Raw genomic sequence first — 18,025 nt, forward strand, 5'->3', positions numbered from 1 at the left:
CATGTAGGAGGCTCCTTTTTCTGTCTTATATCGCTGTTTTAGTTTTGCAGTGTGTTTTCTTCACCCTTTCCTGTTATATTGTCCAGTTTGTTGACCATTCTTTTTCTTTTTTTTCTTCTGTTTGTCTTGAAAACCGAATGCAAGAGAAATCAGATCACTCAAAACAAACCCTTTAAACATGTGCATAATGCATCTGGGGACACATCTTGCTGCAGAGACAAAACCCCAAAATAGCAAAAAATGTTTGTTGTTTTCAGCAGGAGTCAAAATTCACACTTCCACTCCTGTAGCTGAACTTTCCCAGACTCAGAGGAGAGAAGGAGAGAGGTACTGAGACAGGGTCCCAGTGACGGTGTGTGTGTGTGTGTGTGTGTGTGTGTGTGTGTGTGTGTGTGTGTGTGTGTGTGTGTGTGTGTGTGTGTGTGTGTGTGTGTGTGTGTGTGTGTGTGTGTGTGTGTGTGTGTGTGTGTGTGTGTGTGTGTGTGTGTGTGTGTGTGTGTTCAGGGGCAGTGGCCTCTGCTTTAGACAGTGATTGTTGGTGAGAATCTGCGGAGGTGTCACTTCGCACCTCTGCGGCTTGGCCTGGACTTATAAACCAGAGGAGCAGAGCTGAGCAGCACTCACAGCTTCTCAGTTCCTCTCCTGTCAGAGTTCCTCCACACAACATGGATACCTCCTCGGTCCCTCTCCTCGACTACAGCCTGCAGTACCAGTGGTGCTCCGACTCTGACCTCTCCAGCCTATCTTCTATGGAAACCCTCTCCCCTGTCCACTCCATAGATTCCAGTCTCTCTCCGTCCTACCAGCAGCCTCCACAGTCAACTCCCAAGGCAGCTAAGGCCGGATTTTCCTCAGGCCTCAAGGCCTCGCCCTGCTCCTTGTCTGGACGTGGTAGGAAGACGGACCGAACCCCCAGAATCCGCAGCAAGCAGAGGGAGAGCGCCAGCGAGAAGGAGAAACTGAGGATGAGGGATCTGACCAAGGCTCTGCATCACCTCAGGTCCTACCTGCCACCCTCGGTGGCACCGGCCGGACAGACTCTGACCAAGATAGAGACCCTCCGCCTCACCATCCGCTACATCTCCTACTTGTCGGCCCAGCTGGGGCTCAGCGAGGAGGTTCTGTTCCAGAGGAGGGAGCAGGGAGACACCTCGGCCAGCGATGCCTCGTCACCCGACATCCTCAGCTACTTCCAGAACGCCTCCACGGGGGGACTGGAGAGCCAGATGCAGAGCCAGAACCTGAACCAGAGCATGTACCCAGTGCAGTGTTACAGCCAAAACACCATGCTGCATTCTGGTAGCTGTAGTTTTGAAGTGGATCAGCACAGCAGACAGTACAGCGAAGCTCATCAGGGAGACATGAACGTCCTGCAGTCGCCTCCAGCGTCACAGCCCTCCTGTCAGGTTGGTGAACATTTACTCATTCATATTATTTATGACTGTGTTTGTTTAAAACTACACATTTAGCATCTTTTTGTGCGCAACACTAATACATTTCCTCTTCATTTTTCAATACAGATGTGTGGCAAAGACTTCTGCTTGCCGCTGGTGCCGAGGGAGTACTGGGGTTAAACACTCCAACACGATCATCATCCAACAACAGACACAAACTACTTCACTCTTCTTATTGCCTCACTGTGAATCAAGTAATTTATTAGAAATATATCTTGTTCTACCTTTTTATTTATTTTGTCCTCTGAAGTGTTGTATGTAAATATTGATATGTCTAACAGCTATTTTTATATTTCTTTATGCCACTATTTATAATAAACAAATAAAACGCGTCACGTCTTGTCCTGAATTTCTCCCATGATGCAGTTCGGTTTCTCTCATTCACCACTTAGACAGGTCGAAGTTAAGTGTGCTCTTGTGATTGTGAAAAGGAAAGATGCTGGTTCAAATCCTCAAAGTGCCACAGCAAAATAAAGGGAACTTCACCACACATTTGAATGTATTCTTGAGCAGAGCACTTCTTCATTGAGGTTATACTTTGCCAGCTCCAATTATCAGGGTTTGTACTGCGGAAACACGGTAAATGAGGCATAACCAAGACGGGCGTCCTCTGCTGGTCATGTATAGGTCAGTGTGGTAACATATAGACTCCTCTCCTTTTATTTCACTTTAAATAGTTATACGATTGTTGAAGGATAGATTCACAGTTTGTGAAGTCTGTCTAAAAAACAATAGGTGCTCATAAAGCTGTCTTTACTGGATATGATTATTCCTCCTGTTCATGCTGACCATTTAGAGATCCTGAACTTACATGTTTCCATGGTAATTGTGGGAGGACAAGATCCACAGGCCTCCTTCCATACAAAAATATATCCTGCAAACATGAGGCTTCATTAGTCTGAGTCCTTTCCTTGATATAAAAATAAAGTCCTGTGATTTGGCCACATAGTTTGAAGTCACTTTACTAGAAATTATTCTTCACAAGAAAATGGTCTTTGTAGCAGCACATGAAATAGTAAATACAAAAATCAACTGTTTAATAAATAATTTAATAAAAATATTATAATTATAATTATTATAATGGGTATGCAGAAGATCATCTCTGAAAGCACAACACGTGGAACCTTGAAGCAGATGAGCTCCAGCAGCAGAAGACCACCAGTTGCCACTCCTGTCAGCTAAGAACAGCAAACTGAGGCTACAACTCACACGGGCTCACCAAGATTGGACAATAGAAGATTGGACAAACGTTGCCTGGTCTGATGAGTCTGGATTTCTGCTGCGACATCCAGATGGTCGGGTCAGAATTTGACGTAAACAACATGAAAGCATGGATCCATCCTGCCTTGGATCAACGGTTCAGGCTGGTGGTGGTGGTGCAATGGTGTGGGGGAAATTTTCTTGGCACACTTTGGGCCCCTTAGTACCAATTCAGCATTGTTTAAACACCACAGCCTACCTGTGTATTGTTGCTGACCGCGTCCATCCCTTTATGACCTCAGTCTTCTGATGGCTACTTCCAGCAGGATAACCCGCCAGGTCACAAAGCTCAAATAATTTCAAACTGGTTTCTTGAACATGACAATGATTTCACTACTCCAACGGCCTCCACAGTCACCAGATCTCCATCCAATAGACGACCTTTGGGATGTGGTGGAACGGGAGATTCGCATCATGGATGTGCAGCCGAAAAAATCTCCAGCAACTGCGTGATGCTATCATGTCAATATGGACCAAAATCTCTGAGGAATGTTTCCAGCACCTTGTTGAATCTCTGCCTCGAAGAATTAAGGCAGTTCTGAAGGCAAAAGGGGTCCAACCCGGTCCTGGCAAGGTGTACCTGATAAAGTGGCCGGTGAATGTATGTTAAAAGCTGGATCCCTGAACTTGGGCACCCCAAAAACAAACCTCTCCAGAAACATTAGTCATGTCTCTCCTGTGGTCTGAAGAGTCTCTGAAGTTTCTTCCAGCTGACCAGAGATCCGCCTCTGCCGCAGGTTATCTAGTTTATTTAGTGTGTCTTTGTTAATGGGGCTCTGCAAACACATAGAGATCCTTGGCACCACTGAGTCTAGACTACAATCACTCCCTGCTCTTTGCCCCCTCCTCTCGCCTCCTGCCCTAATTACCTGCTCATGCAGGCACACTGAGAGGACTTTAAAATTCATAGAGAAGTGTGGATCTGCATATCAGCCAGGAGAATTAGGCCCTGGTGTTTCGTTTGCCACATACATGCAGTGCATTTGATATGCGAGCAGCAAGCCTAACACAAAGCCCAATATACTCACAGAGGTCTTTCATCACAGTAAAGCTAATAAACTTTGCAGCCTGAAAGGGTCCTGGATGAAAGGGTTATCACTGCTGTGCTGATTATTCACTCATTACATGTGAGTAAACACCGTCAGAGCTAATGTGGATCAAGAGAAGGAAGATCCTGGATCATCAGCCTGGAGGGGAACAGGAGAGTTGACAGCTGCAGAAGTTTATAATGAGAAATAAAACAGTGAATCTAGTTTGAAACATAATCTTTTCGAGTAAAATAATGAATATCAATAAAATACAATAAGTGCTTTATAGAAAACTGAAAGGGATTTAATCTTTAAAAGTCAAACATCAGTCAGTTAAAGAATACATTGCTAGAATAAGTGCTAAATAGTGTAATAAGAACGTTGTATCAGATGATAAAGTCTTCATTTTTTTAACGCTTGTAGAAGAACTTAACCTGTAAGTTACAGAGCAACAGGTCAGCTGTATATGTAACAGCTGAATACTGGAAATGACAGTAAAATCATGATGTCACTGTCACTGTGGTCACTGTGGGAACTCTTCTCTGAGTCAGCTGTCAAGCTCGGTGTCACCTCAAACACCTCCAACATCAGAAAAATAAAAGAATAATTCCAAACCCCAGCTTCAGCAAAATCAGTTTACCTGGCAGGAAATGTCCTGAGAACAATGTGATGCCTGCTTTGGATGTTTTTCTTCATTCATGATGTTGTTCTTGTATAAGTGAGGTGGTGGAAAGCTGCGCGAGAGCGCTTCACACGTCCCGCTCATGGGTTTCACCTCTGCTGCTGCGGAGCAGGAGACAAATGTGACGCGGTGGTTTGTGGGAACGCTGCTCAGGACTCACATCCACAGTGACAGTGAGGACCAAACCCATCAGCATTTGTGATATTTTGTGATTATGTAAAAGTTATGTGTTCTATTTTTTCTATTGAAAATAAAGACTGTTATTGAGTAGCATTCCTGAAAAATCACAGTAAACATCAGGACTGTAAAATAATTTCCTCTGAATTTTCCTCACATTTAACTGAGACTGCTGAGAGGCTGCTGGAAAACTTCAAAGCTACATGCAGAAAAGTATGCAAAAAATATACCCAGGAACTTAAGAGGACATCGATATGATCATTTGATTTTCATGATATGAATTCTTAAACTGCAGTATATCATGTAATTGGTAGCAGTTATTGGTTCTCCTTCCTGGTTCCCAGAGCAGTGAGGCCTGCTGCTGTCCAAACAGGTCGAGGTGCAAACTCATCGCACCTCACAGCTTCCCCGGCACACTTCTTTCAGCTTGACTTTGCAAGGAATCTCATAACAGTACACAACAAAAGAAAAGCACCGATGTAATGTGCAACAGACAAATCATTTTTAGTGTCTCACTAAATAGCATTTATAAACAGAGTATGATGGGACACAGGGATTTTTCTGTCAGTCAGTCAGCCGTCATGAAACAGTAATGCTGTGAGAATCAGTGCGTTCAGAAGCAGAATTTGTGCTGCTTCCACGGCTGATGACTCGCTAGGTTTTGACTAAATGTCTCAGTTTCAAAGGCAGACCTGTGAGCCGGGTCCAACCCCAGTCGAGGCAGGGTCATGTTCCCAGGCTGCAGCAGTGCATAGTGTGAATCTGTATAGTTTACAAAGCCTGTGCGAGCTGCCGGGTCACACCTTGTCCTGGAGCGTTCCTGTTTCCCATGGGACCCCCTGGCCTAGGTGTCACCGCTGCTCCCAGAGCTTCTCAGGACCAGAGGAGGCTGTCAGAGGTGCAACCTCGCACCTCCCACCACATATATGGAGCAGCCTCCGTGTCCTTCCTCACTATCCTCTGCCTGCCTCACCAGCAACACACTGACAGCCCACCGTCTACAACTGCAGCAACACACGACCACAACAGCAGCTATGGAGGCGTCTTACTACTCTCCTCTCCAGCTGCAGGACAACTCCTTCCTGTTCGAATGCGAGTCTCTGCCGGACAAATCTGCGGCTTCCGATCCGACCTCGGACCCTGGTTACTGCAGCGCCGGCAGCAGCCTGTCTCCTACCTCCTCTGTGGACTCCTTCTGCTTCCCTCCCCCCTCCCTCCAGGCTGTGGGGAGTGAACAAGCTGCCTTGGACTTCATCTTCAGCAGCCCTGCTGCTCCTCATCCTGCCCACCAGACACAGACCCCGCTCTGCTCCAGATCCTCCTCTGCAACCACAAAGAAGTCCAGGTCCAGGTACCCGGGGAAGAAGCGCGAGACAGCAAGCGAGAGGGAGAAGCTGAGGATGAGGGATCTGACCAAAGCTCTGCATCACCTCAGGTCCTACCTGCCACCCTCGGTGGCACCGGCCGGACAGAACCTGACCAAGAACGAGACCCTCCGCCTCACCATCCGCTACATCTCCTACCTGTCGGCCCAGCTGGGGCTCAGCGAGGAGGTGCTGGAGCAGAGGAGATACTCGGGTTTCGAGCAGCAGACCCAAACCCTCAGCCAGTTCCTGGTGCAGCCAGCAGCCAGCCTCAGTCCGCAGGAATCAAACTGTAACACCATGAGTACAGAGCAGGTCTCCTCTCTGCAGCACTCGTATCAGGTATGTTCAGAGAGGGGGCAAAACTTTGAAAAACATTTCCCTTTTGAATAGATGTATAATGGTTGAAACTGAATACGTTTCTAACCAGAGTCTGTTTTCCGTTGTCAGGTTTCGAGTGGACTTTGCTTCAACACTGAGCAGTCCTGGATGCTCCAGCAACAACCCCAAAATGTCCCCTTCTCTGGACAGTGCTGAGACGTGGCGATCCGTCCACTCAACAACTTTCATTGCAACAATGACCTTTAACCAAATTCACAGACAAAAACGTATCATTTTTGTTGTTTTGAACAAAATATTTTGTGTGTTTTTTTGTACATAGAGCTGTGTATTTATTACGTTTTTACATTGTAAGCATAATAAACTTTATTTATCGTAATAACCCTCGTTGGCTTGTTGGTGCATTTACTTTTATTATCCCAGATTTTACAGTCTACACAGGTGAAGTCATGCAGACTTGGTGCTGGCCCTCCACTTCCTTACACAAACACTGCAGCTGTCAGCGGGACAATGAGGTGCTAAGCAGGGAGCACATCCCCTTTATAGTCTTTAAGGAAAGACCCCCGCTGAGAGAAGTGGCAGCTGAACTAGGACCAGTCAGCCGGCACCTCTTCTATCTGTGTAAACACGACTGATGGTTGAGGTCCTGAAGAAAAACTGATGAATGAATATTAATATTAATATTAATATTAATATTTGGCTCCCGATTAAATTCAGTGATGATACTGCTGAATAAATTGGGTCTGTTTCATGGATGTTTGGGTTTGCACACGATCCAGAATATAATATCGACAAAAACTATGGTGTCTTATGGTGGTGGGTTTTTTTTTCTCCAGTGAGACACTTTTCAATTTAACGGGCTTTGTTTCTATTTGTTCTCTATTTTTAGACCTGGAGCCACCACATTTTACAAATTAAGACTTGAAAACTTTTATTTTATACACTTGCATCCACAGAAGATGTAAAAAAACAGTGGTGAGCACACAATATCAATTTTTTTTTTTATGATGTGAAAACGGGTGATCTTGAACTTGCTGTCAGTTTATGCAATATATAACACATTTTCCACATAGAAAATCAAGTTAAGATATCACATCTTAAAAAACCTTTATCCATAAAAAGATTGTATCAAAACTTTACATCAAAAATGATCATTACATTGAGAATATACATCATAAACTTCCACTGGAGTAAATCTTCAAAAAACAGTCTACTGTACATTTGAAAACTGTGTACTGGAGAGTGTGTTTGGGTTTCTAAGCTGTCAACGAGGTTTCACTGCGGAACCATTCAAACACCTGTTTCTTGTTCAGGGCGACCCAGTTCATGTTGGCCTTGGTTCTCTCCAGCGCCTGCTCCAGAGACGTGGTGGCTGAGCCCAGCTGCCCTGCGTTGTCTTCTTTGAACTGCAGCAGCTAGAGAGGAGGAGGAGGAGGAAGATGACTGAATTCAGTTCTGACACTGATACCTTCAATTATTAATGTCATCAGAGGTCATTTTATCACAAATTATGGCGGTGAATTGAAAAATTGTTTATTGAAACTGTACCTGCTTGTACTCAAACTCAGTAGAGAAACGTCTGGTCACTCCATCAATTAGTCTTCCAAAGGAAAATGATCCTCCACCATAGCTGAGGAAAAAGCAAAAATTAGAGAACTTTCACTGATTTGCAAATAACTACAGAATGAATGCACTATTTGTTTTGTTTCCGTAGCAACATGCCTAACGATGCAGCTGAGTATCACAGCAAAGTGTGTAATACACCCTTCAGTCCACTAGAGGGTACCGTCAAATACATGCACATGAGGCCAGGGTCAAAGAAAGAGGTCATGTGATTGACATAATGTGACGAAATGCATGGAGTGATAAAGTCTGACACGTAGACTGTGTATAAAAGTGGACATAGCATCCAGGTCTGACAAGTGAGGCCAATGGAGAAGTGCCATAAAGTGCAATACCACTGAAGGCCACTGGGGGTTGGCTCCAAAAAGCCTATGGCTCCATAGACTTCCATTCAACTTCTCTCATGAAATAACTTATTTAAAATAACTTTTTTCCACACTATGGTGTCATTTGCCAAATTCAGTCCTTCTGATCAGTTTTCTGGTGGTCCGTCTGAAAATGAATAAATATAAGGCCTCAAAAAGCAGTTTGTTAGCTGTTTGATCGACAGGCCGAGCGTGCGGTGCAGTCAGGTTTCCACTATGGGTGGACGGGGCATAGTGTCTTTGGGTGCCCAGTCAGATTGAGTAAGATCTACCACTGCCTTTTTTTGTGGCTAAACCTGTGGCACCTTACTTACAAAATGCGACACTAACACAGTGTCCTCTAGTTGACTGATCAGTGTATTACATCCTTTGGCACAATGCTGGGTTGAACACTGACAGTATTCCTCTACTAGCATAATACACAGTACAACTAGCTCGCATTGTATGTATGATGAGGAGAAAACTCACTTATTGTACAAGTAGCCCCAGTTGGATCTGATAAAGTCCCAAGCCAGAGGTTGACCAATGGAATTACCAGCAATGTAAACAATGACAAAGGTGGCATCCTGCTTACGGATCTGCTTTGGGTCCAGACAACGCTGGAGATACCTGAACGGCAAATACAAACCATCAAATCATCTCTGTCTCTGTCAAGAGGTTCATTTTAAGAAACATCATCCGGTCAGAGCATGCAGCAGAGTGTAAGACGACCGTAAGGAGAGCAAATATTTGTACAAACAAAGAGAGAGCAACCATTATCCAGCGTGGTGTCGGTGCTACTGACCTGTTCAGCAGCCAGGGCTGTTTGGTGCAGGACAGAGCATCCATGAGTTTATCAGCCTCTGAGGCGATGGTAGCGTTCTTATACATGGACCACGCAAAGTCCCACTCCACCACTCCTCCTGCTGCGATCGCACTGCAGTACACTGTGGACCTCAAGTTGGGACTAATCCTGGAAGGTTTGATGAAGGTGAGAAAAAACTTAAGGTGTTGACAGCAGTGAAGTGAGTCAGGGAAGTCAGGAAGGAAAATATCTGGATGCAAAGAAATGCAAATAAAACTCTCGCATTTCAATAACAGCTACTGTATTTAAGAAGATTTACTTGTTGTTGGCGGGGTTTTCCCTCCACTCTTTGAACCAGGCCGTAGTCAGCTCCTTACAGCCATCCACTCCTGTACTGCAGGCCATGGAGATTGCATTCACCTGATTGTACCTGGACAGAGATGATACGAGGGTCAGGAGAATTCTCACATTAACCAAGTGGTCAATTAAGACAACACACAACCCAACAAGAGGAGACTACTGCTCCCTGAGCATGTTAATGTTTCAGCCGGTATCATGTCGAGCAGGTCCCGAATCATATTTTAGCATGTTGGCTTGCTAACATGTGCGACACATTGTCATGATCTTTGTGCGTAGTCGTGAACGAAAGTACTGGACAAAGTAAAAATTGGACCTAAAGGTGCAACATGCAGTATCAGAAGATCACCAAAGTTATTACAGGTCACTCTGAGGCGGCGATGAATTTGTATGCCGAATGTCGGGGCAGCTGTGGATACATTTCACTCAATAACACTTGAATTGTAATCATATTGTGGCGCTAAAGAAAAGATTATGCTAATTGTCAGAATTCATTATTTGGGCACCACTGATGTCTGTACCCAAGTCAAGCCTTTATCACGCCAGATTAGATGAAATTTTAATTATCCCCATGTAAACTGTGATACACCCATCAGTCCAAAAGACAATACTGTGTCAGTGTTATGTTTCGCCTAACCTAGGCGAGAAAAGTAAGGTGCTTTCAGTTTGGTCACCAAAAACCACATGGTTAGGTTTTGGAAATGATCGTGATTACTGTTAAAATACATCATTTTATGTAAGTAACAATACGTGTGTCACTTCAGTTAAAAAAAATCTGCATTGACTGTTGTTTTTTTACAGATTCAAACACCGGCCTGAAAGTGGAAAGTACTTGTTCCTTTCAACCTTCCCCCATTTGTATTTGTATCCCTCTTTGTCCTCCATAACATGATCTCTTCTTTGAGCCCGGTCGTATATACGTGTACTTTTCACACATAGACAAGACAAAACATGACACTGACATGGTATCCTCTAGTGGACTGATTCATGATTCATGGCTTCATGGCAATCACTAAAAGCAAAAACATTAACTTCATAAGGCACTACAGGAAAAGCCAGAGTCATTTTATCAAGTAAAACCAACACGAGCTCATTTCCACTGCATGTCATGCCCCTCTCTTCGTCTCCCTTGTTGCTTCTCTGTATCTTTACTACTACTGTCAAAAATAGGCAAAAGTCAAAACAAAACAAAAACTATTCAAAGGAAAGTAAAACCCACACCTGAAAATATGTTTTTTCAGGAGACTTGCAGGACTGAGAAAGCAAGCGAAGAAGTAAATACAGTCTTGGGAGATAGACTATATTTCCATCAAGATAACAGCACATTGGAGTGAACACATTACAGAGATACTGAAAGGAGAGAGATAGTGTGGAGAGGGTTATTTGAGGCACTGCTGCAGACAAGTCTGTGTCTGAGAGGATGGGCATATTTTTTTTTTGCAAATCACACTTTTCCTATAGGGGTAATTAAAGCTTCATCTAATCTAAACCATATTATTCTGCAGGGATATGATTTACTTTGGCTTAGAGTAATGAAAGTTCTAAATCACACAAAAGGAATATTTAAAAAAAATATTGTGCTTCTCAGAGTTTCCCGTTAGAAAATCCCTCTCATGTGATAACCCACGTGATGGTGTTAGACTCCTCCACTCATTACTTCAATAATAGGCTGTTTCAACAATAACATGGCCGACACATGGCACTTCAAAACACCCAAATGGGTGTTGGATTGGTGATCCTTCACGACATGTACAAAAGAGTAAAACAAAAGTGGTATGGCAGCATGTTAACATCCTTACTGGTCGGTGTGGTTCTTGGGGATCTCTGTCCAGTTGGCTGTAAGATTTTTGAAGTAGTTAAACAAGGGGGTGATTTTTTTGTTTATGTAAGCCTGAAAGATAAAGATGAATAAGTTTGTTAATTTTTATTTCAGAAATAATAGACAAGAGTGACATTTTATTTGCATTGCACACTGCATAATTTTTGCTTCCATCATTAACCATCTCCATTGCTCTATAAACATTTATTTCGACAGATTGTCCAGAATCAACCTCTAAATTAATTTATTGATCAAAAATAGTAACTGTTGATCATCCGTCACAAACCTGCATGGGCCCATACACTTCACTGCGGTCAAACATGAGGAAGAAGTAGTTCAAGTTGCGTCTGGCTGTCTCCCAGGGCATGTATTCGATCTCTTGGTCCAGGAACTTGGTAGTCTTCAGAGCCAGAGTTGTGTTCACCATCTTTGCCCTGAAAACGGTCCAGAAAACTGCTCAGCTGTCTCTGTCAGTATTTGGCAGAAGTGCTTTGTAAAAAATACGGCCTAACCTTGCGAGGTTGAAAGCATCGTCGATAATCTGAGCCCGGTTTATAACTGGAATATCCTGAAAAGGAAATGAAGACATTGAGTTTGCAGGCACAGTTAGTCATTTAGAAACACTGCACAGGTATATCGTGGGTGTCGGACCTGATGTTTGGAGCTCAGCTTGGCAAGGAGACGCTCCCAGTTTTCCGAGTCATAGTTGACTCGGTAGAAGCCCGTCATATTTATGTTGGCCACCAACCACTCACTGGCACCAAGAGTCATGTCTGTGTTTGTAGCTGTTTGGGTGTAAAACAAAATGAATGCATCTTTTCATATTGTGTTCATCACACTGACACGGACTTGAAATAAATCTTACCTTCTTTAGTAAGGAGCCAATACTGATGTCCGGCTCCACCAGTTTTAATCCAGGTGATCGGGACAAACCACTCGTAGCTGCAGCCACGTCCATCCAGCCACACATAATTAAATAGAAACAGTGTACAGAGAAAGCAGGTGAGTTTAGTCTGATATAACCACATATATTCAGCATGTTCACCTCAACCTTTAAAAACTGAATCCTACTTGAACTCTGAAGGTCTGTCCACCACAGACTCTGGGTCTAACAGGAAGTGCTTCTGACTGATTTTTCCACTCTTGGTGTCGATGGTGACCACTGGGAACCCCATCTGTAGGATCCACCGGTTCATGATGACCTCCACAGAGCGGGGCAGCGGTATGCCAGCTTTATCCACCGCCTAGTAACGGGAACAGTCAATTCATTATAATGATATGACTCTTTGTCGCTCCCTGCAGATACATTATATTGAACTTTAACACATTTCCCACTCCTTTTCAATGTTAGGCTAATATTCTTTGAGGTGCCATGACCTCTGACCTTTAATCTCAGAGCCGACCGACTCAGGCTGAACATTGATTAGTCGATCACCATAAACAGACCACTAAAACCTGCAGATATTTAAAGTGAGCCAACATCTTTTTTGAAATGAAAAAAAGAAAACAAAGAGAAAACAAAATTAGCGACTAGCTCGTGAACACAGTGGAGCATTTAACCGTTCACTAACGAGATATTTCCCTCGGGAGTTGGTGGGGACCAAAATGGAGCTAAAAGGGCAGTGAATATCACACTTTCATTTGTTTGGTGTCCACACAGAAAAATGAGTCTAAACAAATGTTTATGTCTGCCACATAGGCAACCATTTACTAACACGTAAGCCTGATCAAGTTTAAAAGGTGTGTTGTGCTTCCAGCTTGCTGTGCTGCCCCCAACTGGCCAAAAACTCACTACTGCTGAAATATAATTTACACCTAAAGAGTAGAATTTATTTACATTATTTCTATATGAAGCATTATTATATTGATCTGTGTGTAGGACATTACAAGCTAAAAAAAAAAAAAAAAAAAAAAGCAGAATTACTGTCACAACTATAAAATACTAAAACCAGCATAAAGTGTTCAATGGGTCCCACCTCTTGGTAAATAATGTAATAGTTACAGTTACAGTACCACTGTTTATGAGAGATGGTCATGGATAGGTAATGCCGTTTCAATGTTCTCTCAGGCCATTGTGGGCCACTGGCTTTAGGCTAATTGTGCTGTTTATCTAGGGAAGTTCCACAAATATACATACTTGTATTTGATACTGCTCTTCCCATTGTGAAGGTCATTTTTATTTTGAAAGAAAGTCGTACTGATGTTGCTCTCTTACCATTTGCAGGTGCCTCCACAGGTCTTGGTAAACTGTGTTGCTGTACTTGAACTCCTCTAAATACGTCTGCACACAGATAATAACATATCGGTTATTGTCATTGCACTTTTGTGGACAACAAAATATAAGTCACAAATAAAATGGAGATGCGACCATGTTAATAGAATAATTTGAGCTGATTTCTGGACAGTTTCACCACACATACGAATCCAAGGTGCTCATCAGTTTTACTCACATGGAGTCCTGTGGAAAAGACATCCTCAGTGATGAACTCTGAGAGCATCCTGAGGACGGCAGCACCCTGCAATGAAAACATGGGAGATATTAGCAGTTTAAGTGGGTGACACTCAGCTGTGACAGACTTACCACAATCTCTTAACAAGGAACAGTGATTCATTTGTAATCTAATACTGGAGATACTAAAGAGGGCGCCAGGAGTCCTTGATGAGGGTCACCCTTCATCAAAATATGAAGAGTTTATCTCAAAATGTGCTGCGATGTCACTGCACCTTGCTGTATGTGATGGAGTCAAACAGTTCACTGATGTGCTCTGGCTTCAGGATGTCCTCCTCTTTGGACGAGAGGGGGTGGGAGGAGGCCAAAGCGTCCACAGCCATCACACCGATGATCTCATTCAGAACGATTAAATCTTTCTGGAAACAACACAGAGACACATTTAAGTCATTTTTAACTGGCATGATCCAATGACAAATTATTAAAAGTCATGGCCACGTCAGGATTATATATTTTCAAATTGTGTTAAATAGATTTCTACTTTATTCTCAACAGAGAACAAAACTCACCATATTCCAATCCGGTTCAGCCTTGTTGGCTCCAAGATAAGAGACGTAGGTGGCAAATCCCTCATTCAGCCATAAGTCGTTCCACCACCTCGTGGTCACCAAGTTCCCGAACCACTGAGAGGACACAGCTTCATGTCACCGGATGTTTTTTTTTTTTTAAATACAGTCACACATTAAAAATTCAGTTGTGTTTTTTTGGAAGGATAATACAGCATAGAGTGTGATACCATATGAGCCAGCTCATGGGAAATGACCGTTGCCACCCACTCCTGGTCTCCATTAGAGGACACTGCAGGATTATATAAGAGAGCGGTCTCTCTGTAGGTGATCAGGCCCCAGTTCTCCATGGCTCCGGCGCTGAAGTCAGGAAGAGCGATCTGGTCTACAGGGAGGTGAGTGCAGGTTCATTTCTGGACTGTTGTTTGTGCATTTGCACCAATATAAGCATTGACCATCACTATACCAGCCAGTTCACTGTGTTGGTGTGTGGGTCCGTATACCTGACTTGCTCAGAGGGTAAGAAGAGTTGTAGTAATCCTCAAAGAATGCCAGTATGGGTCCAGTCTTATTCAGGGCATAGTTTCCCTGGCCCTCATCTATGGCCTTCCTACGAGCCCAGATCCTGATCTGGAACAGGACAAAATAAAAAAATAAATAAAACAGTGCTTCATTAAGTAGAGCTGAGCTTGGAGTCCACCAGAGAGCAGCACAGAGGCACTGCAACCATCAGACAGAGAGAGAGAGAGCAAACAACGGATCAACCAGCACAAGATGACTCCATCGTTAGTTTGATTCTTAGTAACAACAGCAGAGGTTTGCGAAACTAACTTTGAGAGTATTAGAAACAAAGTATGAGTGCAAATTCACTCATTGGATTCATTAATAGGCTCCATCCATCCATCATCTTCCGCCGGGTCAGGTCGCAGTGGCAGCAGGCCAAGCAAGCTGACCAAGACTTCACTCTCCCCCGCAACATTTTCCAGCTCATGCTGGGGGATCCCGAGGCGTTCCCAGGCCAGCCTGGAGATATAATCTCTCCAGCGTGTCCTGGGTCTTCCCCGGGGTCTCCTGCTAGTTGGGCGTGCCCGAAAAACCTCCAGAGGGAGGCGCCCAGGAGGCATCCTGATAGGCCAAATAACACAAGTAATCAACAAATACTGTTCAGAATGGATACAAATGGTTCAAAATTAACCAGCATATGACCCAGGAAAGTGAACCTAAACTGTCAAAACATTTTCGTACGGGTCTGATCCGTTACATTCAAGATTCACAGTGGAGTTGAAAGTAATACAATGTGCTTGGATCATTTTAAGTTTCATGCATTTCTTCCACAAATGAATTCAGCAAAGATACCCTCTGAAAATGGCTGCTAATATTCCAGACGGTTTAGTTCTGCTTCCTCCGTTATTCCTGGATTTTACCATTTCAAGCTGTGCATCAGAATTCAGAGGAGATACTGACATTGATCACATATTAAAATGAATTATTCTGGGTCTCGACTTCTCTCACTAAAGTGCAGGCTCACTTGTGCTCAGATCAGTTTGAATTCTCAGACCTCATTCAACCCAGAAGTAGTTGTAGCAGTAGTAGAAGTGGTATCCTTGTAAATAGTTTGTTCTCTACAGTGGAGGTCAGAGTCTGTTAAAGCACCGGAGCTCAGTGCTTTGACATGCTCTGCAAAGTAATAACCACAATAACATCTTTATTCAAAGATGTATACATGTAAATAATGTAGATATCTTTCATCTATTTCCATTTGTGAGGTTTTATCTGTAAGCTTTAATAAATAATTACCAAAACATCTGCATCTGTCGTCCCAATGTATGCGAAGTCAGATACAACAAATGCCAGCAAGTACGTTGACATAATCTCTGTGGGCTCAAAACTTGTCTGGATTAAATTCTGGCCGTCCATAGTGACGTTGACTGGATCTGTGTGGGGTCAAAGACAGAATATTATTATTAACTGTTAAAAGAAAAATTACATTAAATGGAAAGTGAGATTTCGAGAGTAAGTTTGGCAACGTTTTTTTTTTTTAAAGCCAGAACATGATTAATGGATTGTTTGATCACCACTTTAAAAAGGTCATTCAAAATAAATAAATACATTGTAAATATATGTTGATCGTTATTTACTGCTTCTGACTGAAAAACAGATTCTTGTTCAAAAAGACATTAAGATTTTGCTTTGCAAATGTAATGACTTCTGTTTGGCTTCTGTCAAAAGATGAATATCTAGTTCACATGTAAAATATTTCGCTGGACGGTGAAACAAAAACTTGCCGTAGTTCATGCCGTTGGACAGAGCCACAGTCCCATGAGGGTGAATCAGAGTCATGTGGAAGACAGCTTTCATGGCCGGCTCATCAAAGCAGGGGAAAGCTTTCCTCGCATCTGTCGGTTGCATTTGAGTCGTGGCCACAATTCTGATGAGACAAATTTTGTAATCAGGTCCAAGATGGGAAGTGTGGGACAGGAATCCTTCCTTACATACTTTTTACTTAAAATTGGACATTGTCTCTGAGAAGTTATTTTGTAATGGAGTGGTTGCATAGTTTTTATTGTTCATTTACATTTCTCTCATTGTTTATGCCTGAAGTATAGATTATCTTTCAGCTAACTGTGGAAAAGGGGTGGACATTTTTTGGCTGAAATAACTGAATTCCCTTTAAACACTTTGTAGTTCTTGGTGCAACTACCAGAAGTCAGCAAAGTGTAAATATTTAAAATCCTACTGCTTTAAATGCAACGCTTCAGTTTGGTTTGGTTTGGAGGGGAGGTTTTTGTTTAATTTCGTATTTTACATTTTTCATGTTAATATTGTGAAAGTAAGAAAGCAGCAGCTGGTTAGCTTAGCACAAAGACTGGAAACAGGCAAATTGCAAAATAATAAGTGTTCCTTTGTGAACTTTCAAAGTGAACAGTGCCTGGCTAACTGTTTCCCCTTGTTTCTCATCTTTGTGCTCAGCTAAACTAACTGTCTTCTGGCTGTAGCTTCATATTTTCAACAAAAAATAAAACAAGCACTGTTAGAAGCTTTCAACCCTGTAATACTATGTTATAATATTTTCACTTTGAATTTCACTCCTGAATTTTAACTGAAATATTAAAAACGTATCGAGTTAAAATAAAAAACAAAGAAATCAGAAAGTCATACTTTTCCACATTATCTACAAAGTATACACTCCTGTAGAATCCTCCCAGGTCGTCGGCCAGCTCTCCAACAAAGTCGGTGAAGAGCTCGTACGTGCTGCCCGTCTGCAGCGGGCTGCTGAGCTGGACCACCAGGTACTGGGTGGGAACCTCCAGCCAGGTGTCCTTCAGGGTGGGCGTAGGGGCTCCATTCAGGCCCTTCAACTTGGCATGGAAACCTTCGAAGAGGGTGAGGTTCAGCTTGTTGGAGTGGATGAGGATGAGGTCGGTCTCCTTCACACATTTGAATACCACCGTGGAGTGTCCGGTGAAGGTGTAGAGGCCGTCGGTGTTGGGCTTCAGCCGGGGCCAAAGGGTCACATTGTAGGAGGAAGGAGCCAGGGAGTCTGGGAGTCTGTAGCGCTGCCAGGGCTCTTTTGGGGTGGATGGCGTGGTGGACAAAGTGGTGACAGAGGGTCCGGCAGTGGGTGTAGATGTCTCCTGATTCCTTGACTTCTCCTGTGCGTAAACCACAGAGAGGGCAATGATGGTGGCGACTGCAGCAACGGCCACAACCGCACCGGTCAGTGCCACCGCTTTACTGATGTAGAAGCTTTTCCCCAT

The 18,025-nt window shown here is 43.3% G+C and overlaps 3 protein-coding genes across 3 annotated transcripts; 2 read left to right on the plus strand and 1 right to left on the minus strand.

Annotated features, from left to right (window-relative positions):
- The first annotated feature begins 665 nt into the window (after positions 1–665).
- Positions 666–1,574, plus strand: LOC138616146 (mesoderm posterior protein 2-like). Its single transcript, XM_069690253.1, has 2 exons — positions 666–1,406; positions 1,521–1,574. The coding sequence occupies exons 1-2, from the start codon at positions 666–668 to the stop codon at positions 1,572–1,574; spliced, it is 795 nt and encodes a 264-aa protein (XP_069546354.1).
- Positions 1,575–5,635: 4,061 nt separating this feature from the next.
- mespaa (mesoderm posterior aa) lies at positions 5,636–6,502 on the plus strand. Its single transcript, XM_069690254.1, has 2 exons — positions 5,636–6,307; positions 6,416–6,502. Exons 1-2 carry the CDS (start codon positions 5,636–5,638, stop codon positions 6,500–6,502), a joined length of 759 nt encoding a protein of 252 aa, XP_069546355.1.
- Positions 6,503–7,218: 716 nt separating this feature from the next.
- On the minus strand, positions 7,219–18,025 carry LOC138616199 (aminopeptidase Ey-like). The gene is made up of 20 exons (XM_069690338.1): positions 17,427–18,025; positions 16,553–16,695; positions 16,065–16,201; positions 14,771–14,897; positions 14,498–14,652; positions 14,271–14,384; positions 13,977–14,120; positions 13,703–13,768; positions 13,468–13,533; positions 12,324–12,496; positions 12,118–12,194; positions 11,904–12,037; positions 11,765–11,820; positions 11,539–11,686; positions 11,233–11,324; positions 9,396–9,506; positions 9,077–9,244; positions 8,761–8,901; positions 7,853–7,934; positions 7,219–7,719 (listed from the first exon to the last, which is right to left on the minus strand). Exons 1-20 carry the CDS (start codon positions 18,023–18,025, stop codon positions 7,561–7,563), a joined length of 2,892 nt encoding a protein of 963 aa, XP_069546439.1. The 3' UTR covers positions 7,219–7,560.

This window comes from Brachyistius frenatus, unplaced genomic scaffold (assembly GCF_029030835.1).
Source record: "Brachyistius frenatus isolate BFR_SWC_R1_liver_20210118 unplaced genomic scaffold, ASM2903083v1 Contig_9, whole genome shotgun sequence".
NCBI lineage: Eukaryota > Metazoa > Chordata > Actinopteri > Embiotocidae > Brachyistius > Brachyistius frenatus.

Excerpts from the sequence above, each read along its gene's own strand:
- LOC138616199 (XM_069690338.1), bottom strand. The coding sequence starts at position 18,025 with ATGGGGAAAAGCTTCTACATCAGTAAAGCGGTGGCACTGACCGGTGCG. Across the intron at positions 16,696-17,426 it reads TTTGTAGATAATGTGGAAAA|AATTGTGGCCACGACTCAAA; the intron begins GTATGACTTTCT and ends TTGTCTCATCAG. Across the intron at positions 11,687-11,764 it reads GATGCTTTCAACCTCGCAAG|GGCAAAGATGGTGAACACAA; the intron begins GTTAGGCCGTAT and ends GACCGTTTTCAG.
- LOC138616146 (XM_069690253.1), top strand. The coding sequence starts at position 666 with ATGGATACCTCCTCGGTCCCTCTCCTCGACTACAGCCTGCAGTACCAG. Across the intron at positions 1,407-1,520 it reads CGTCACAGCCCTCCTGTCAG|ATGTGTGGCAAAGACTTCTG; the intron begins GTTGGTGAACAT and ends TTTTCAATACAG.
- mespaa (XM_069690254.1), top strand. The coding sequence starts at position 5,636 with ATGGAGGCGTCTTACTACTCTCCTCTCCAGCTGCAGGACAACTCCTTC. Across the intron at positions 6,308-6,415 it reads CTCTGCAGCACTCGTATCAG|GTTTCGAGTGGACTTTGCTT; the intron begins GTATGTTCAGAG and ends TTCCGTTGTCAG.